Raw genomic sequence first — 17597 nt, 5'->3', positions numbered from 1 at the left:
TCCCTTGAGCCCAGGAGTTTGAGGTTGCTGTGAGCTAGGCTGATGCCACAGCACTTTACCCACAGCGACACAGTGAGACTCTGTCTCAAAAACAAACAAACAAAAAAAGATTTGAGCTGAGTGAAGTGGGCTTTCCAATGTTACATCCTGTTTCCCAGAAGGAGTGGTAATCATGTGCTTAATCTTACGAGATTCTGAGAGGGCTGGCGATGAGCCCTTGCTGGCTTGAGTGTATCTGAATTTTTCCTATATGATCTTATATTTTCTTGTCCATGTTCGATTTTCCATTCTTCTAAGACAGTATCTTAAGGACAGTGCACCAAGGAATCATCTGTGGCACTTGTTAAAAGATACAGAGCTTAGGGTGGTAACACCTTCAGAGATTTTAGTTTTGTTTCTAAGGTGGGGTTTTGAGAATCCTCATTTAAAAATAAAATATTTGATTCTGATGCTCATGCTCCAGATCATGCATTGAGGACATGTTCTATGGTAAATATCTCTAATTCCTTCAGTAATTTCTCACAGGAAATGTTTTCAAATCCCTCTTCCCCCAGTCATTTTTTCCTATCAATTGGTAGTTTGTGGATTTACTTGCATTCGCTTTGGTTTATGATTTTAGTTGATTAATTTATTCTCTATCTAATTCAAAACAGTGAAGTGAAGGTGCTTTGATGAGGTAATGGAAGAGTACTTTTTCTGCTTTCCTCTCTAGTATGCTTTGATAGATTTCTGTGGGGCTGTTACTGTCATTTTCTTCATTTTTATTCTGACTCCAGACATAATCTCTCTATTGACCTCTTAAGGTATTTGATAAGACCATGTTAGCTCACTCTTTCCTGTGTAGCCTCTTTGCTCTGAATTTAACAACCCATGCCATGCCATCATGCCTCAACTGTGGATTAAATATTTGATATCTCTGAGGCATAAATGGTCAGTTTCTGACCTGCAACTTGGAAGGGAAATCAGTTGTTTGCTTGAAAGCCAATTGTTCACTTGAGGTATCATAATAGAATCCTAATAATTTGATGTGATCCAATAGACAAGACTAGGAGTCAGATTTGGGTTACTTAGTATAGGTGCTACCTAAATGTGTGATGCTGCTCCAGTTATTTTAACTCTTTCTTCTTTTTTTGAATGCTGTTCTTACCTCTTAAAATTTTCCTAAGGCTCAAATGAGGGTGGGAGCTGTGACTTTTCCTTAGCTAATGATGGTGTCCTTGTTGACTAAAGCCAAATACTGCATGAATAAATAGTTACTGCTCAGGACTCATGGGACACATGGATATTCCATGTAAAGGTTAAGCTCCTGTCTGGGATTTTGAGATTTGTAGGACTATTTGTGCTGGCAGGCTAATTTCTAGCCTCTATATTTAAAAAGTCAATCATTGAACTTTATTAAAGTTTCTCTACATAGAGAGGATTTTACAGTGCAGCTTAGTCATATTTGCAGATTATCAATACATTTTAAGACTTGTTTGACATCCTCATGCCTGTTTACTTAATCTCATATGTAACCTAAACCGTCAGTAGCACTGTAAAATTGTCTTTCAGAATTAGAGACGTAGCCTCATCTGCCTATCATGCCCAGTCCAGCCCAGCCAACTGGAAATTATTTCCTATTAAGTATTAGGTTCAGCTAGAGGAAAGTGCACTGAACTGGAATCAGGAGGCCTTCTGGGATGGTCTGCCATTGACTGGGTGACTTTGGATGAGCCTGCTTTTTCTGGGCTTCAGGTTTCCCAACTGTAGAATGAGCAGGTTGAAGTGGATGATCTCTGAGTTCTTTTCCAGCCTTGTGAAGATTCTGCAATTCTGTTAAGTGTCCCGCCAATTTGAAATATGTTCTGAATTTTTGAGTGATTTTTTTTTTTTCTCCCTCTTAGGCTGATGTCTGGAGCATGGGGATACTCTTATATGTACTTATGTGTGGATTTCTACCATTTGATGATGATAATGTCATGGCTTTATACAAGAAGATTATGGTGAGTATTACAAGGCATAGAATTTCAATGTAAAAGTTTTCTCTACTGTATACTGTATGCTTCCATTTCTAAAAGTATAAAAACAGGGAAAAGTTATCTGTGCTGTCAGAAGTCAAGATAGTAGTTATTCGTTGGAGACAGTTATGGGAGGATTGGGGAGGTTTCTGTTTCTTGTTTAGTGTGCTGGTTACACTTGTATATGGTAGTTTCTCCTTATCTGCGATTTCGTTTTCTGCGGTTCCAGTTACCCAGGGTCAACCAAGGCCTGAAAGTAAGTGAGTATAGTACAATAAGATATCTTGATGGAGAGAGAAAGAGACCATATTCACATAACATTGATTATAGTATGTAGTTAAAATTGTTCTATTTTATCATTAGTTATTGTTAATCTCTTACTGTGCCTAATTTATAAATTAAACTTTATCATAGGTATGTATGTATAGGAAAAAATATAGTATATATAGGGTTCTGTACTATTCACGGTTTCAGGAATCCACTGAGTGTTTTGGAATGTGTCACCCACTGATAAACAGGGACTACTGTAGTCAGTTTATGAAAACTTATCAAGGTACACTCTTATGACATGTACACTTCTATATGTATATTATACTTCTTCAATAAAAAGCTTAACAAAAACAAACAGAAAATGTTTTGTATTTTAGGTTGTCCTGAAATTGAGGTAAGTAAGCATGTAAGATGATTTTTCTGATAAGAGTTTTTGTTTTATATCCTGAAATTATACTTTAGTCAGTTTCTGTGTTAAAGTTAAATCACGTTTTCCTGTTGAGTTATGGTAAAATAAGAACCTCCCCTTTTCTTTTTTGGAAGGTAAAAATGTGGCTTTACAGTATAATAAAACCACACAGTTAAGATTACCTACCAAAAGTTTTCTTAAAATCATACATAGCAGAGACAGAAAGCAGATTAGTTGTTGCATGGGGGTGGTGGTGGGGAATAACTGCCTGTGGATGTGGGGGTTTTTTGGCAGATGATGAAAACATTGTGGAATTAGGTAGTGGTAGTGATTGTACAACTTTGTGAATATATTAAAACCCTTTTAAAGGGTAAATTTTATGGTATATGAATTATATTCAGTTAAAAAATCAGAAAATAATTATATATAGCAAAGAAAATAGTAAAATTCTTTTAAAATGTTCATATTCAAATCAAGCTAAGAAAAGAAGATATGTAAAGAGGAAAAAAGAGCATCATATTGTGTTTCATAGCAAACCAAGGTCAGACTGGCAGAGCAACTTCTCTGAATAATGTTTGAATCCAATTCTGTTTATCATATATTTCCTGAATGTCTCCTTTGTATAAGATGCTGAGAGGCATGGACAAAGGTCTATGAAATTTGATTGTTGTCCAGTAGGGCTTGATTTCTTGTTAGAGACAGCTATAAGGCTGTCTGAAAAGGGCAAAGGGTGAGGAATGCCATATTATAACAGACTTATAAATGAAGGTAATATTAAGAATTGGGGTGGGGTCTGGGAAAACATCTTAGAGGAATGAGATTTAAGCAAGGTTTTAAAAGAAGGGTAGAAGTGCGTCACAGAAGGGTGTGGGTGAGAGCATTCCTGGTAGCCAGACAGTAGAGATGGGAGAGATATGGGGAGCAATGTTCAGAAGTTTTATGTGGCTGGACCATTGGGTCTCTAACACCTTTAGGTAGGGAGATTACCTAAGTCAACTCTCATTTCTGGGAAGTAGCACAGAGTTGAAAGTGGTAGTCCTGGTTGGCTTGTTGCCCCTCTGTAGATCACCAAGTCTAAGGGCACTGAGTTCAATCTGCAATTTTTGCTTATTTGACTTACCAGGTTTTTCTATATTCCACTCTGGAAATCCCTTTAAAATTGATGAATAGTTTTGGGAAGAGTTGGAATTGCATGTTCCAACTCCTTGAAGGCTGAGGAGCTCTAATTCTGCAGGTCAAAGGGAAGTGGTGTTAGCAGTAGCTACTTTGGGGAGCTGGTTGTGCACATGCTTCTCCCTGGGAAGGGAAGACAGATGTGGCAGTGGGCTGGAGGCCTGCTGCTGGGGCGAAGACAGCCTGTATTTCCTCCTTTCCCTTTTTGAGCCTCCTCTAAGCTTTGAGGGGTAGTTGCTGCTTTGGCTCCTGCTTGCTGACTGGCAGCAGTTCAGACTACATAGAGCTGTACCCCACTTTGTCAACAGCAGGATACAGAGGAGAGTGGTGTTAGGATTGCTTTGTGGCTTCACTTCAGTCAACAGAAGTGGAAGCATGGTCTTTGGGCATGCTGCTCAGTAACATTTTTCCAGTTATACTTTTTTTTTTCTTTTTCTAAGGGCAGGGTCTTGCTCTGTCACTTAGGCTGAAGTATGGTGGCATGCTCATAGCTCACTCTAACCTTGAACTCCTGTGCTCAGGGATCCACTTGCCTCGGCCTCCTGAGTAGCTGGGACTACAGGCACATGCCTGGCTAATTTTTTGTAGAGACAGAGTCTTGCTGTGTTGCTCAGACTGGTCTCAAATTCCTGGCCTCAAGCAATCCTCCTGCCTTGGCCTCCCAAAGTGCTGGGATAACAGGTGTGAGACACTGTGCCCAGCCTGTGGTTTCTTGACTTTAAATATCATTAAAAAAACTGTAGAGATTTGTTTTTATATTCTGGATTCTAGCTTTTAAAGATCTAATTGTGATGGCAACATAGCCATTGCTAGTTTTTCCCTAATGTCCTTTTTCTTTTCCAGGATCCTTCCAGGATACCATATTACATTTAGTCATCATGTCTCCTTACCCTCCTCCGGTCTGTGATAGTTTCTAGGGATCCAGTATTATTTTTTATCAGCTGGTTAGCTGGTTGTGCCAGTACTATTTATTCAGTAATTCATCATTTTCCCAAGTATTTGAAATGGTGGTTTTATTATATACTAAATTTCTATATTTATACATTTCTCTTTCTAGGCTCTGTATTGTATTTATCTTTTTGTTTATTCTTGTCTTATACTTAATTTTTTTAATTACTGTACAGTTATAGTACCATATATTTAATGCCAGGTAGTATTACCTTCCTCTTATTATTCTATTTTTCCATTAGAATTTGCCTGATTGTTTTTCCCTGGTGTATTTTTTAAATGGAATGTTTGGAAAGCTAATGGGTCCATAATTTAATGGAATAAGTCTACTCCATTTTTAAAAAGGGATGGTTTGGTAGCATATCTGTCGTGTTGATAATGGCAAACAAATGAGCCAGGGAGGCCTGGTTTGGGTGTTCTTTTGTGTTGTATGAGGTTCATACCCCCTCCAAGGATCTGTATTCTCATAGCATAGTAACATAATGCTGTTCACAACTTAACCTTTTTATTTCTTAGTTCTTTATGGGTCTGTGGGTCTTAATAGTGCTTTATTTTTCTTTAGAAAATGTTAAATTATGTACATCTTTATTGTGAAATTCTCTACAGCCATAAAAATTAATTAGGAAGCTCTTTAAATACTGATAGTGATATCCAAGACATACTGTTAAGTGAAAAAGCAAGGTGTAGAAAAGTGCATCTAATGTACTGTCATTTTTGTAAAACATAAAGGAATTAGAAGCATATTTATATTATTTGCTCACATATAGAAGGATATACCAGAAGTGGATAATTGTTGTTCTCTGGGGAAGAAAACTAGGGGAGAGAAGGGAGACTTTTCATTCTGTGCCCTTTTGTATCTCTTAAAGTTTGAATCATGTAAAAATTTTACTTCTTGCTTGCTTCATTGCTCTGGCAAGGACTTCCATTACTGTGTTGAATAGAAGTGGGAATCCTTGTTTTGTTCTTGATCTTAGAGGAAAAGCTTTCAGTCTTTTACCATTGCATATGATATTAACTGTGGGTTTTTCAGGTATGGCTTTTATTTTGTTGAGCTAGTTTCCTTCTATTTCTAGTTTGTTAAGTGTTTTTATCATGAAAGGGTGTTGAATTTTGTCAAATGCTCTTTCTGTATCAATTTAGATGATCATGTGGTTTTTTTCTTCGTTTGTTAAGGCAGTGTATTACATTGATTGATTTTAGTATGTTGAACCATCCTTGCAATCCCAGGGATAAATCCCACTTGGTCATGGTGTATAATCCTTTTACTATGTTGTTGAATTTGGTTTGCTAGTGTTGATTTTTTAAAAAGTAGAATAGTAAAGTTTTCAGTGAATTTTGAACCACAAAAACTTATGTGGAAAATGGGGGAGGTACCTTATGCAGGCCAGATCTGAGTCTCTGTAGGTGTACAGAAATAGAGCTGTATGTTTATTTGAGTTGTGCTGAAATCTCTTCTGTCTAGAGTATTGGTATCAGTCTCTTTATTGTTGAATTTTTATTCCCTTCCCCTGCTCCCCCCTTCAAGGGGATAGAGCTTTCTGAAGTGTGTATGTTCCATATCTTTGTGGCCCTTGCACATGGTTACTCAGAAGAAAATAAAATGTTTGCTGGCATGCATATTCTCATTCTATTGTTACAAAAGTAATACTTCTTAACATTCATGAACTTTTGTTATTTGCCAGGCAGTCTCTGCTCTAAGTGAGGCAGCTGTTACCATTATCTTCCTCTTACAGATGAGGAAACTAAGGGACAAAGGCCTTAAATGACTTACTCAGGGTCTTATAGCTAGTAAGTAGCAGAGCTGGAATTTTGTTTTGTTTTGTTTTGTTTTGTTTTGTTTTAAGAAGGAGTCTCACTGTTGCCTAAGCTGGAGTGCAGTGGTGTGATCATAGCTCACTGCAGCCTTTATCTCCTGGGCTCAAGTGATCCTCCCACCTCAGCCTCCCAAGCCTCTGGGATCACAGAGGTGAGCTACCACACCTGGCTCTGGAGCTGGAATTGGAACCCAGATAGTGAGGTTCAGAGCCCATTTTTATAACCACCATGAAATACTGTTTCTCAGCTCCAGTTGCTAGTCTCATGAGAATCATGGATGCCTAGAGGAAAAGTGATCCCCACTCCAAGCTTCTTTTTGTGCCCATTAACTTGGGAATGTTTCCAGACATCCCATCTTTTCAGATTTACCAAGGCACAAGTTAGTTTTTCTAGTTCATAGTATGTATTATTGTGCATCAGCTTTTCCACTCTTTAGGTGTCACCTCAGAAGGGTACTTACTGGTTCTTGTTTCCTTTATCAGTAGGGTTAGAAATCAGTACTTCCAAGATCCATTCCAGCTCTGGAGTAGCTGAAGTTCTTTGACTTCTGTTTATTCACATTCAGTTTTTCTTGTTTTAACCTAGTATTCTCTTCTGTTATTTGAATCTTGATTCTGCACTGATGTCATAATAGCTGTCCCTCCAGCATTGTACCACTTGCACACTTCTTGAACTCCTGGCCCCAAGTGATCCTCCCACTTCAGCCTCCCAAAGTGCTGGGATTACTGGCATGAGCCACCGTGCCCTGCCCACTTGCACACTTCTTAAAGATCTAAGTTGTTGATTAAAAAACTGAATAGAACAAAACCACTCCTAAGCTTTCTGGGTATTGGTTTTTAGTCTATATCAGATACACTTAACCAAGATTTTGTAGTCTTATCCACAAAGATGAAATAAATGACTGTTAATACCCTACAGAAATTGAACTACTTTATGTCTGTGGTGTTCCTTATTTATTGACTTAACCCTAAGCATTGCTTTATTTTTACATATCTGGACCATATACTTCTATGTTGTTTATTTGTCTTCATTTATTGTTAATACAAGTTAACATTCATATGGCAGCCATGGAATTAATGCTATTATTAATATATTGTTTCATCAATAAAAGGTTAAGGTACCAACATGCAAACTTTAGTGTTTTCTACTTTTATTTATTTATTTATTTGAATACACTAGTGGATCCTGGATTGATCCTTTGAGGGAGGAAGCTTACCTTAAAATAATACAAAAGTGGTACATCCTAACAGTAGATGTTAGATCCAAGTTCTGATATTTTTGGAAAATCAAATATCTTTGAAGTGGAATGAATATGATAGAAAATGTCTAATTCTTGTTCAGGAGAGATTTGGCCTTCCTAATTAATATTATTTACTAATGCTGTATATTCTTTGTTTCTCCTACTCTGAATTTCATTTTTTAGTTTTTCATGTATTTGCAAGTTGAAAATTGATTCAAATTAGGACTTTTATGCATTATTGTGGAATTTAATTTCACACATTATAGATTTTGAAATTTATTGTAATCTTGGCTCAGAACTATTGTTCCGAGTCGCAGTGTAATACAGTCTGCTGGTTGAATCTAATTAAGGTGTCGTATCACTTGCATGCAGTATGTATCTTTGCCTAGAATGTTCTAAAATTCCTCACTTGGGAATAACACTTCCCTCAGTTCTTGGTTTGATTGAAAAACCCAGCAATATTTGACACACTGTATGTAACTCTTGTTTAAGAGGCAGACTTTGTTTAGCTTTTGCATTTGTTGATTATTTTAACCAAAATGCTCAACTGCAATTTCTGGCATGATTACTAATAGATTGAATATTAATCTTATTAATGTCACCTATATTCATTTGCCATCACTTCATTCAAAGACAAGCATGACTGTGCTCCAGTCCTGGTTTACAAATATTAGGGAAATATATAAATAATGTAGTAAATGAAAGTTGAGTAGCTTGAAAGTAAAATTGCTTCCTAACAATTATAATTTATAATTTTAAAGAAAATGAGCAAGTTGTCTCTTTATGAGATTATATTTTTGCAATTATAGAGTTGACTACAGTACTATGATTATGTGTTGCAGAGATCACCTGCTTTTCTTAGGACCATGTGAAAAATGAACAATTTCAAGCCACTAGAATTCCCAGAATTATCTTTCTTAGCTCACAGATATTTTCTTCCACCTGCCCATCCCTTGCATTTCTCCCCCTGTTAGCCTTTTCTTGCTCTCATTTGCAAGGTAATTGTCTTTTAAATAAACAAACAAGAATTCTTTAAAGAATTAGCAGAGACAAGGGTTTAGGTGGCTCAGCCCTGGTTGACATAGAGCCTTTTGTGGAAATGCTCTTCCCTAGCAGAATTGTCCCTGTCAAGGTCTTTTCTGTTTTATCTTTGGGTAGATGTTTTAATATTTAAATAAGTAGCCTTTTTCTCTCTGCTTATAAGCTTCCTTGGGCCTTCTAGCACAGTACAATAGAAAAAGTGCTGTATCTCTCTTTTGGTCCTGTCTCTGCCCTTTTTTGCTCTGTAACAATGTTTCTCAGCCTCAGCATTATTGACATTTTGAAACAGATAATTCCTTGTTTTGGGGGCTGTTCTGTGCATTGTAGGATGTTTAGCAGTATCCATGTTTTTACCCTTCTGATGCTAGTAGTGGCCCCCAAGTTGTGACACTCAAAAATGTCTCCAGACACAGCCAGATGTACCCTGCAGGACAAATCATCCCCACTCTAGGACCAATGCCCTGTTATATTATACAAGTGGTTAATCTTTCTGCTGAGACTTGGTTTCTTCATTTGTGTAATATGGTTAATAATCCCTGCCCACTGCACAGGGTGAAATATATGTATAAGTGTTCTGTGCATTTTAAAGTACTGTGTACTAATAAGAGGTTGGGTTGAGCCTGGCAGTAAACTCTGCTCTGGACTCTATTTCTGCTGGTATTTCAGTGCAGAGAATGAAGCTGAGAATGTCAGGACACGGAAATGCATCACAGGCTTTATGACTTGCTGTGGATGATACTCTACAGAGATGTTCTATACAAACGGGCAAAGTGGGTGGGTGCATTTCAGGACGTGATGTGAACAGGGCTTGACTAGATCATATATTCTTTACCAGACAATCCTCAGAGATTCTGAGGTTGTGCAGTTGGGTAAAGTTCCTTTGGGAGGGTATGTGACATTCCTCAGAATGGCTTTAGCCTTTCTTGCTATACTGAGTATTTAGCCCTTTGGAATACATGGCTTTTGGCCAGCATGCCCGTCTCTGGTCCACTACTTTTTTCCTTCTCCTATTTATTTCATAGTCAATGAACATTTATTGTCTCTTGTGCAAGGTGTTGTGCCAAATGCTTTCACATACATTCTCTTTTATGCCTTTTATAATCCTATAAGTGGCATTAATTGTTTTACAGATAGTAACAACAATAGTAGTAGTAGTACTAGTAGAAGAAACTAACATTTATCCAATTCTTACTGTGTCTCTGGCACTGTGCTAAATGCTTTATGTATATTAAATCATTGAATCCTAGCAACAATTCTATGCAGTTGGTACTATTATTATACTTCTTTTTATAGATGAAGAAACTGAGCCTCAGTAAGGTTAAATAGCTCATCTAAAGTCACACTGCTAGTAAGTGGTAGATCCTGGCTTTGAACCTGGGTGATTTGTTTTCAGAGCCTACTCTCTTAGGAAATAGAGTCAGATTAAATAGCTTGTACAAGTTCACGGAGCCAGTAAGAGGCAGAACTGGGATTCAGACATAATGTATGATTCCAATCCATTGCTGTTTCCAATGTGCCAAACACCACACTTCTCATTCACTTGTTTGCCTTTTTCTGGGTAGGATTGCTTCCATGGTGCTAGTTTATAACGAAGCACAGGGGATCTATTAAAAGATACTTCATGAATTCAAAATGAGATGATAAAAAGGGGTGATAAAAAGAGGCAAAGAAGAACTTGGAATTAATCCCAAGAATCTCTCTTTATTCAGTACTTTGGTCTGATTATTTACTTTTACATCTGTTTTCTGTGGAGTATTCCTACTTTTTGTTAAGACTACTTTGTTTTGGATGGTAGTTTCTGAATTCAAAGGCATAATGTCTGTTATATTATGATAGGTCTGGTTATGAGCTTGTTATCTGTATGTTGGAGCAGAGCAGAAAGGACTGGAACCTGGAACCAGACTTGTCCTTAAGGTGGACAGAGGCTGGTTGGAGGGAGGTAATGTGAGGAAGCTAAACCCTTATAGATGGTGTATGAGTTTGCTAGGGTTGTTGTAACAAAGTACTACAGAGTGGTGCCTTAAAACAACAGAAACTTATTCTCGCACAGTTAGGGGAATACTATTCAACCCAGTAAAGATGGCATCCAGACAGTAAGCAGCAAATGGCCCTGTAAACAATCAGCATGAGGGAAGACCACCTAGAGTGCGTGAAGGTCCTGACCAGTGAGTGAAGCATGACAGAGGACACTCTGGGAGCAGGTTGTGATCAGAGACTCAGGCAGGTCATGACTGAGGAGGGTCCTTGTCCCAGGCTGGTCTCTACATTCTCCATGGGACCCTGGCAAGAGCAAGCTAAAATGTTTCACAGACCAGGAAAGTGGACAGTTTGCCAAGAAAAAGAGCAAGTCAAGTTATAAGTTGCAATCATGAGAAGCCTTGGTCTCGGGGATAAAGAAAAGCTCAGATAAGGGAGTGGGGCCAACTAGGTCAGGGCCAGTCATGCAGCAACTGTGACTTCCTGCTGAGTCCCAGAGAGCTGGCCAAAGCACCTAAAAATCCTTCCTTCCCAGGGATAGGCGTGGGGCCCAAGCAGTATCGAGCCTTCAGGTTGGGGTTCAGTTGGCTGTAGATGAGGGACAGTAGAGAGAAATGAATTAGAGGCTTCATCACCATGATTCAAAAACAAACTGTCAGTTTCTGACTCTGACAAGTATTAAGGTCTCCTGGCAAGGTATAAATAAGAATAGACTCTCTGGGTGATAGTGAGTGCTTTAAATAAAGGGAATGAAAAATTTAATAATTGTAAATGTCATTTATAAAATAAAAGCCTTTGTCCTTCCTAGGAAACACTTGTAGGTCAGTCTGTCTACTCTCATCAGAGAGGTTGAGTTTGGACATCTGTACCTTTTTAAGTTCATTGGTTGACAATGCTTCTTTGGGACTTTGCAAACTTATTTAACATAATCAAAATTCAGCCTGCTGGATCATCTTAGGATTCTGAGTAACCCGTACCTCTCCATTTCTCCCCTTACCTTTAATCTGGACTGATTTCTCTAACAATTATATCCTAGACAGTTCATAAGAACAGGGAACCCCAGTGCTGGTGCTAGTTGATGGCTTCTCTACCTACCTGCCTCCACCCTTCTAGCCTCATTAAATTACAGTTGGCTGGGTTTTTTTTTTTTTTGGTACTTGTCCTTGTCTCCCTTGGACTTGATTTCTCACCCAGAATCTTTATTCAGTGATTTTTGTCTTCTTTGATTAGTTTTGAAGCCCCTCTAGAGTTTGCCATATACTAGTTCCTTAGTTTCCATTTGTATCATAAACAATTCTGTAATGAATGTTATCATTCATAAATTTTTGTATGCCAAATTGTTTGCTTAGGATAAATTGCTAGAAGTGAGGTTGCTGGATCAAAGATAGGAAATTTTGAATGCTTTTTGTACATATTTCCAAATTACTTTTCAGAAAAGTTTATATTCTCTAGTTGTGTGTGTGTGTGTGTGTGTGTGTATAATATAAGCAGTCTTGTCCCTGAACTCTTACTAATGTCGGATGATTTTTTTTTAAATTTGTCAGTTTGATAAATGATGGGTAATATCATATTTTTGTTTAATTTTTATTGCTAAATTAGTTGAACATATTTTCATGTTTACTGGTTATTTAAAAGTTCTTTTTTGGGAATTGTGAATATCCCTTGTCCATTTTGTTTTGGAATGTGTGCTTTTTATCCCATTATTTCATTTATTCAACAAGTATTAATTGAGTATCTTTTATATACTAGGGCCAGACACTGTTCTAGGTGAACAAAATAGACAAAAATCCCTGTGATTAAGGAGCTTATATTCCAATGTAGTGAGACAGAAACTAAATAAATAAAATATAATATGAAAAGTGGTGATAAGGACAGGAAAGACAATTAGGTGAGGGAAGGAGGCAGAGAATGATAATGGAGGTGCTATGTTATTAAGGTGGTCAGGGGAGGCCTCACTGATATCACAGGTGTTTTAAGTGGACACCTGAAGAAGATAAAGCATAAGTTCTGCTGATATCTGGGAAAAGCACTATAGGCAGAGGGACAATGAGTGCACAGGCCCTAAGGCAAGACTGTGTTTCACAAGGGACTGTAGTTTGGCCAGTAAGGGGAAGAGTTAGCAGGTGAGTATGAGAGGCAAAAAGGAGTGGGGTGGGGATGCAGACCATGCAGAGCCTTGGAGCCAGAGTGAGGAATTTGGATTTCATTCGGAGCAAGATGGAACCAAGCCATTGGAAAATTTTGAGTAAAGTGACATGACTTGACTCAATGTTTTAAAAGAACATTGATGGTAGTGAGCAGAGACTAGACTTTGGGGGACAGTGGTAGAATCTGTAAGAACAGTTAATAGGAGTCTATTACAACATGCCAGATGAGAGATGCTTAGTGGCTTGGATGAAGTTGTGGTGGTGGAGGTAGTGACAAGTGACTCTAGATATATTTTGAACATAGAGTCAAAAGATGTTGATGAATTGGATATGGGGTATGAGAGAAAGAGGAGTTCAAGATGACTTCAAGGTTTTTGGCCTGAGCAACTGCTAGAATGCAGTTACCATTTACTGAGACTGGGAGAAATGTGGTAAGAACAGGTTTGGTGGTGGTGGTAGCGACATCTTCATGATTTATGAAAGATTTATATATGATTAAGTATATTAATCTTTTGCCATTTAGGTGGAAAAGTTTTTTCCCCAATTTGTTGTTTGTTAGCTTTGTTAGTGGTATTTTGTTGTACAGAAATGTCAAATTTTTATTTTGTCATATATTTATTGGTCTTTATAGTTTTTGGCATTGCCATCATATCTAGAGAGATTCTAAAAATAATCACCCATGTTTTCTTTAAGTACTCTTATGGTTTTGTATTTGCATTTAATCTGGATGGAATTAACTTTGGTATATACTTTGAATTATATATAGTTCAATCATTTTTCTCAGCTAATCAACCTGATATCTGAGCATCTTTAAACAATGTGATCGTGCTGTGAGAAATTACTGTATCATTTCCTCTGAATTGAAAAAGAGGTGGGTGTGACACATTGTGTAAAGAGGTAGTATTAGTGTTTAGCAAGTCCTTGGTCTTATCTTTGGTTGATGACTTAGTAATCATAATTTCTGAGTATGTGAGGTTGTAAACATTTGTCTCCTGAGTCTCTTCCATTCCCCAAAGGTACTTGACTTAGAAAGTGGCTTTCATTGTTTCCCTCAGTGATTGTTAATTCTGCCATGTGAATGTGACCTGTTTTTAACCACAGCCTGTGCCTGCCACCAAGTATGCTTTTCTGCAGCTTCATTTTGTCAGTTGGTAATTACTCTGAGGTTATAAACTAAAATTGGCTTCAGCAATACAAAAGTTGACTACAATGTATACTTGTTCATTTAGTCATACTATAGATTTTGAAGCTATAGTATACATGAATGTTTTCCACTGTTACATTCTCTGCTCTAGCCGCTCTCTGATATGTGGATAATTTAGAGGTGACAGTAGTGTTTAATTTACTAGATACTGTTCTTTAAGGCAAGAAATGGATTTCTTGTTATTAATAATGTTTTCCAAGTCTTGCAGTTGGGTGAAGTCTTTAAGCTTGGAGGCAAACCTTAGAAATTTGTGTAAAGGCTGAATGAACTTAAATCTCTTAAATGTTTTATTTTTTGTAGAGAGGAAAATATGATGTTCCTAAATGGCTTTCTCCCAGCAGCATTCTGCTTCTTCAACAAATGCTACAGGTAAACTTTGTTATTTATTTTAAAATAAAAAAAGTCTATTGTAATCATTTGATGCAGCTTTTTAAGATATCTGTCTTACTACTACATTTACTATGATCTATTGGCTTGGAAAAATTCCATTCATCATGCATCTACCTTGCACATATCTTCTACTAGATCCTTAATTATGTTTTACTCCCTTTTTATTTTTTAGACATCTGCCATATATCTTTGCTGGTATGGTTTTTCTTTTTCTTGAGCATTGTCTGTTTTCTTTAATAGCTCTTACTCCACTCTTTTACTTTCTTGTTCCCACTCTTGCGCATTAGGTATGTAGCAGATACTGAGTAAATGCTTGAAGGAGTTGATGTACAATTGAACGGGCCCTATGATCTAGTGCAGTGGTTCTCAATCTCTAACAGTATCAGAATTACCAGATGAGCTTGTTAAAACACAGATTGCTGAGCCCCAGCCCCAGGGTATCTGATTCCATAGATCTGAGGTAGGACTAAAAATTTGCATTTCTAGCAAGTTCCCAGATGCTGCTGATGCTGCTAGTCTTGGGATCACACTTTGAGAACCACTGATTTAGTGGAATGAGCCTCTGAGGGTGAAACATAGGAGTGCTGAAGTCTAGGTATCCATCCTACTGATCAGTAGGCATCTCACCTAAACTGTTTCTCATCTATAAAATGGGAGCCTCACTGCTATGTAGTATTATAAGGATAAAATGAGATTGATAGGAAATGCTTTGAAAATATGAGTACCTTATTAGTGCAATATTTTTTCATTATGTATTCAGAATATCTTCCAGGTTTTCCATCTATTAAGTCATCTCCACCTATTATTCAAAATTTACCTCAGGCTCACCCACCTTGATTAAGTATGGCCGGGCTAGCAAATCTCCATAATGAGATTGAAAGTGCCTCACTCTTTCTTCTAGATTCCAAAAAATTTAATATTTGTTGATTAATTTTTCTCTCCACATTTGAAAATCACAAATGGAAAGGAAAGATGTGCTTTTCAACTTGTTCTATGTGATTGTAAGCTCATTGGAGGTAGAGATTGCATATTCAGTACGAATGCCCTGCATTGTGGGTGCTTGAATATTAAATTGGTGAATATTTCCTGCGAATAGGTTTTCCAGCAAAAGACTATTACATCATACAATAGATTGACTGAACTTCATGAATAATGTCCATACCAATGAAGTTCATGTTTGTTAAACATTTGTCTTCTAAGCCTATGGTGGCTGCTATAGTTTTCTTGCCTCTATTGCATTTTTTAAAGAATTTATTCCAAGGCCATTTTAAGGTCTTTGACAACATTTTTGTGATGATAAAGTTTACATCTGTTCTGATGCATTTTCAGTTCTTAGGAGGAAAAGTGTTCTATGGTCTCTATTTGAAATGTTAATCTCTAGCTACTTCTTAATGGCCACTAGGTGGACCCAAAGAAACGGATTTCTGTGAAAAATCTATTGAACCATCCCTGGATCATGCAGGATTACAACTATCCTGTTGAGTGGCAAAGCAAGAATCCTGTAAGTAAAATGAAATACAGCAGAATTTTTTTTTCACTTTGTGTGGTATTTGTGTGAATTTATAGCCTACAATGATATGGTCTAAATATAGAAGAAAATATATTTTATAGACTTACTCATCAGATTGGTGTTTTGAAGACTTATAACTTAATGGTCAGTGGTTTCTTAACCTGGGTCTGCACAGGAGAATCTCCTGGGACCTTGAAAAGAAATGCCTGCTCCGTATCCCAGAACACCTAATGGGTATTTTTAAAAGCTCCCAGCGGTTTCTCACGTGTAGTCAGTCACAGCGCTCTGGGCATCTCAGGCAAGTTACTTACCTTTGCAAAATCTATTCATCTGTAAGAAGTATGTTAAACCAGTTCTACTTCCCAGAGTAGTTATGAGGTTACAGTGGTTCCCAAACTTTTTAGTCTGTTGGGGACCCATTTACATTCTTAAATATTTATTTACTAAGTCATTTTAAAGTAGCAGTAATAAGCCTATTGCATATTATTCCAAATATTTTTATGAAGAATAACCATTTAAAAAATAAATTTAGCAAAAATAGTGGCATTGTTTTACATCTTTGTGAATTTCTTTAAAGTCTGGCTTAATAGAAGACACTTGGATACATATCTGCTTCTGCATTCAGCCTGTTTTGTATGTTGTTTTTATTGAAGCATATGAACAAAGCGCAGCCTTACATGGATATATAATTAGAAAAGGGAGAAGTATTTGAATAGCCATTCCAGATAATTTGGGCTATTCTCTGATATTCCACCAAAACTTCTGTAGTGGAGTGGGACATGTATGTGGACCAACAGAACAGCTTGGAAGTGGATTTCAGATATGCTACAGTGTAGACTTGGTACAGCTGTGGAGTATTTGCTTCCTGGAATAATCACACCAATAAATGTAAATACTCTTCCCAGTGGCCAGCTGGTCTTGGAAAAGTAGACTATACTTGCTTCAAGCCCCTTCTCACTGTTCTGCCCACTGTTACAGCCGTGCAACCTGAGCTGAAATCTCTCCTGATTTTCCTGCCACTGTCAGCTCCTAAAATTTCTCTTATCCACATTCTCCCCATCCCTCCAGGTCATCTTTAATATCTACTGAGCAAATACAATGTAATTCTAACAACTATCAACGCTGAGAGGCTGAGAACAGCAAAGTGTCTGAGCAGTGCAACAGCAGGGCCAGGGAAGATGTGGTGTGCCCCTTGTGAGGTGGAGAGAGCGGGTGGTGCAAATGCCTGTGTTCAGCCATTGGGGGTCATCATTTCTCCGTGTGTGGAGAGCTTTGCATGTCCCCTCAGCCATGATCCTAATAGAATAGGATACACTACCATTTGCAACAGAACAGATGCCAAAATGAAGAAGTCTCTGATTTCTACAATCCAAAAAGTTTTTTTTATTTGGGCCACAGTGTAAAGAAAAAAATATATAAACTTTTGAGTGTTCCAAAAGGGTATACAGTTTTCCTTACATCCTTTTTTTTTTTTCC

General features: G+C 37.5%; 1 protein-coding gene across 2 annotated transcripts in view; it reads left to right on the top strand.

Annotated features, from left to right (window-relative positions):
• MELK (maternal embryonic leucine zipper kinase) overlaps positions 1–17597 on the top strand; it is a 66761-nt gene that overhangs the window by 19643 nt on the left and 29521 nt on the right. For both annotated transcript variants that reach the window (XM_045562415.1, XM_045562416.1), the window contains exons 8-10: positions 1884–1982; positions 14522–14590; positions 16014–16112. In XM_045562415.1, the coding sequence (XP_045418371.1) occupies positions 1884–1982; positions 14522–14590; positions 16014–16112 (267 nt within the window). The remainder of the gene's footprint in view (positions 1–1883; positions 1983–14521; positions 14591–16013; positions 16113–17597) is intronic.

Source organism: Lemur catta, chromosome 10 (assembly GCF_020740605.2).
Source record: "Lemur catta isolate mLemCat1 chromosome 10, mLemCat1.pri, whole genome shotgun sequence".
NCBI lineage: Eukaryota > Metazoa > Chordata > Mammalia > Primates > Lemuridae > Lemur > Lemur catta.
Note: the sequence above shows the minus strand (reverse complement) of the source record. Positions and strands in the feature narration are given on the sequence as shown.